Source organism: Formica exsecta, unplaced genomic scaffold (assembly GCF_003651465.1).
Source record: "Formica exsecta isolate Colony F162 unplaced genomic scaffold, ASM365146v1 scaffold287, whole genome shotgun sequence".
NCBI classification, from domain to species: Eukaryota; Metazoa; Arthropoda; class Insecta; order Hymenoptera; family Formicidae; genus Formica; species Formica exsecta.
This window is the reverse complement of record NW_021850132.1, coordinates 33,238-36,740: the sequence shown is the minus strand read 5'-3', so window position 1 is coordinate 36,740 and position 3,503 is coordinate 33,238. Positions and strand designations below refer to the sequence as shown.

Below are 3,503 nucleotides of genomic sequence, written 5' to 3'. Positions count from 1 at the left end.
GCGTTGAACCTCGCTTCGCGTGGAAAGTTGTAAACCCATGTGGAACCTCACTTCGCATGAAAAAGTGTATGCATAAAACAGTGGGTTCCGCCCCCCCCCCCTACAGGGGGGCTCCATTTCCGGAAGAAATAACCTAACTCAAACCTATTTCTAATTTAATTTCTCCCTATTTTTAAAATATAAGCTTGGTAATTCATGCCGAAATATATCGTCTTAGAATTGTATCAGGAATACGTCATTTCACGGACGGAAGGTTGTTCCGGAACACCCTGTATACAGTCTTATGTCGCAAGTATCGGTCGGTCACTATCTTGAATTGTTAATAACTTTGTAATAAACGACGAGCATTCCACGGGAAGGCTGCACTTTCGGAAAATATAACTTAACTTAAACCTTTCAGTTTTAAAAGTAAAGTTGGATTATTTTTTATTATCAGACTACGTACAAACCTTGATTTTTACAAATCTTTGTTTGTTAACAACTTTTTAATAAAAAACGAGCGACGGCTAAAACCTTGTGAAGGTCACTCAGGAGGGTGACCTTGACAACATATGTCAAGGTCAAGGTCATCGGGGCTGCATCCCCTAAACGTCACTTTTACCTTTTTTAGATATGTACTTAGCGTATTTTTTTTACCTTTGTGAGGTTTTTTTAGTGGGATCTATCTTATATGCAATTAAGGGAAGCAAAAGAAATAGTTAATCATTTTTTTTCAGTTTTTTTTTCTTTGACACATTTATTTATGTTAACGCATATCACGTCGTCTCAAGACATTATACAAAAATTCATCCACAGCGTAAGCTAATAGTTCGCAATCTATGATAGATGTTTTATCATAAACGTCGCGCAAAATTTTGACCGCATCATCTCTCTCGGCACCAAACATATCACTTTGCAAATTAACGACAAGTCGATCGAAGCTCGCAAATACGGCTTCTATATTCTGGTACAGCTTCAAATATTCGTGATTAACACAATGTTCGAGTTCGAATAAAAATAATATAGTTGATGGTTTCATGTACAAGCAAGAATCGTGTAATGTAAGTTTTACAACACTCGTACCGTGTATTTTAACAATCTCAATTGTTAAACCGCGAATCCATAATGGTGTATGATTAGGCGTTTGTACAAGTCGTTCAACGTCCGCTCGTTTTTGCATTAGCGATTCCCATGTTTCAATAAGTAATATGATTTGATTGCCTCGGTTATCGCCAAGATGTAATTCTACGTAAGATGTGATTCCAACGCTGATTCCAATATCCAAGTATTTATACGCCGTGCGCGTCAATACAAATTTGCATACCAAAATACGTGATAAATAACGAGGTTTATCGTATCTGAAAAAAAAATACATTTAAATATGAAGAAGCGTGGAAAAACATATATGAAGAATATATATGAATCATTTGTGATACTTACAAATCAAGCGGTTTCTTGTATGGCTTAATTTCATCTCGCGGAACGTAATAATTCATGCGTCTGCCATCGTTGCTGCTTCCTTCAGCGGAGTACATTTTGTCTCTCGGTTATGAGAAGTGGACCATTGGTACGAGCGGCTGATACAAGACTGAACGTATGAATTATTACGTTCCTCGAGATGAAATTAAGTCACGTGACAACACCCACGTTTCAAATTATAATGTGGTGGTGGTGGTAGTGGTGGGGGGAATCCTATTCGAACGGTGATCGAATTATGTGTAGTGGGGGAAGGGAAATAAGAAATAAAAAAACATTAATTACGTTTACACATTTTATTTTTAAAAATATTGCAATTCTTTTTGACATTGCGACGACCAGTTAAATATTTTTAATATATTCCGTAATGCGCAATTCTTAATATATTTTCCGCATCGTATAGTATTAGTAACATCTAGATGATTTAAAGATTCAATATCTTCATAATCAGCATCCAAAGTCTCGATGATTAGGTTTTCTCTCGCATAATTCTCAAGCAAATCCACCAGCCATTCTCGTTTCTGGCATCCCTTGACGTACACGAGAGTCGACATCTCGTCATCCTCTTCTGTACCAAGCACGGCCGATGTAATCAAGCGTTCAGCCATGCTGTAAGGCACGTTTCCGTCTTCCCATCGTAATCCATGATTCGTAATCAGCCAGGAAGCACATGACTTGTCGGATTTTGTGAGGAGATTCCATGGTAAGGGGTATGTAAAAATGTAATGCGCCAGAACGGTCCCCTTTCTCAGAACCGCCACCTCCTTTACGACAAATCGCATCCCGACGAAGAATCCTTACAGGAACGTTGGAACGGATATAACGTTTTTTTATATCAACGACATGACGTTCTTCCGGCCTATCTGCAGAGCGAAGACAACGTATCGCGGTTTCTCCAGCTGACAATGAGTCGCGGTCTTAATGGGCCACGAATGCTTGGTTGTACGCTGCAATAGCGGAAATTCGTACAGATCCCACGAGCGGAAACCCATGCTGAGGTATCGTCCGCTTTCCAAAGCACGCAGTATCGACAGCTTGTTGATCTCGTTCAATACCACGTGTGGCATTCGCCATTGTATCTTGAATATATCGATCACAGGCTCCAGTGCCAAATTTCCAAGCAGACAATTGTTGTCGTTGCGCGATCGTATTAAGATCAACTCGTGACGAGCGTTAATCACCACGCGTCTGTAATCCTCGCAAAATCCCAATAACATGTAGAGCGGTACGCAAAAATTGAAGTATCCATTCGCATTATTGTTATCTGTTAATGCGTACTGCGCATTCCAGCCGGCGTTCCTCATAATCACGGTTTTATCGGATGATATCGTTACATAGTTCTTGAGTGTGCTAGTTATTCCCACATTTCTGTTACGATCAATCTCCACACCGTCGAGTTCGTATCGGATCTCATCGTTAGTCTGCGCATCCCAGCCGGCGTTCCTCATAATCACGGTTCTATTGGATGATACCGTTACATAGTTCTTGAGTGTGCTAGTTATTCCAACATTTCTGTTACGATCAATCTCCACACCGTCGAGTTCGTATCGAATCTCATCGAACATGAACGCAACGCGATTATTTCCCAGTACCACATTAGATCCTTCAGCCGGTTCGTTTATCGCTAGTTTTCCCTCGATGTATAGAAAACTCTCATACGGCAACGTATACAGATCCTGTTGTTGTATGGGTATTCGTATCTCGTCGCTGTGCTCAAACATCGTGTTGGCGTACGGGTTGTACGTGTGAGTCTCGATCTTGACGATACGATCGTCAAAGACCGACTCGCCTTCAATGTTAAGGATATCGGTCATGTTTTCTCAGATATTTCGCACCGCGAATCCCAAAGAATGTAAAAATTCAACGTTCGACGCGTTGAGTTTCTTTTTCTTGGTGCAACCGGATGATTGGTTATTAGCGAATGTTGACGTTGCTGTCGCTGGCTTCGCGTTATCTCTCGCGTCTTTCGATCCGCTCAACATGAGCATCTCATGTATCACACGCTAATTTTGTCGCCGTCGTACGTGCAATCTGATGGTGATCTCTTC

The 3,503-nt window shown here is 40.8% G+C and overlaps 1 protein-coding gene across 1 annotated transcript; it reads right to left on the bottom strand.

Moving 5' to 3' along the window:
- Positions 1 to 2,285: 2,285 nt before the first annotated feature.
- LOC115237292 lies at positions 2,286 to 3,269 on the bottom strand. Its single transcript, XM_029810230.1, has one exon. The coding sequence runs from the start codon at positions 3,267 to 3,269 to the stop codon at positions 2,286 to 2,288; it is 984 nt and encodes a 327-aa protein (XP_029666090.1).
- Positions 3,270 to 3,503: the final 234 nt, after the last annotated feature.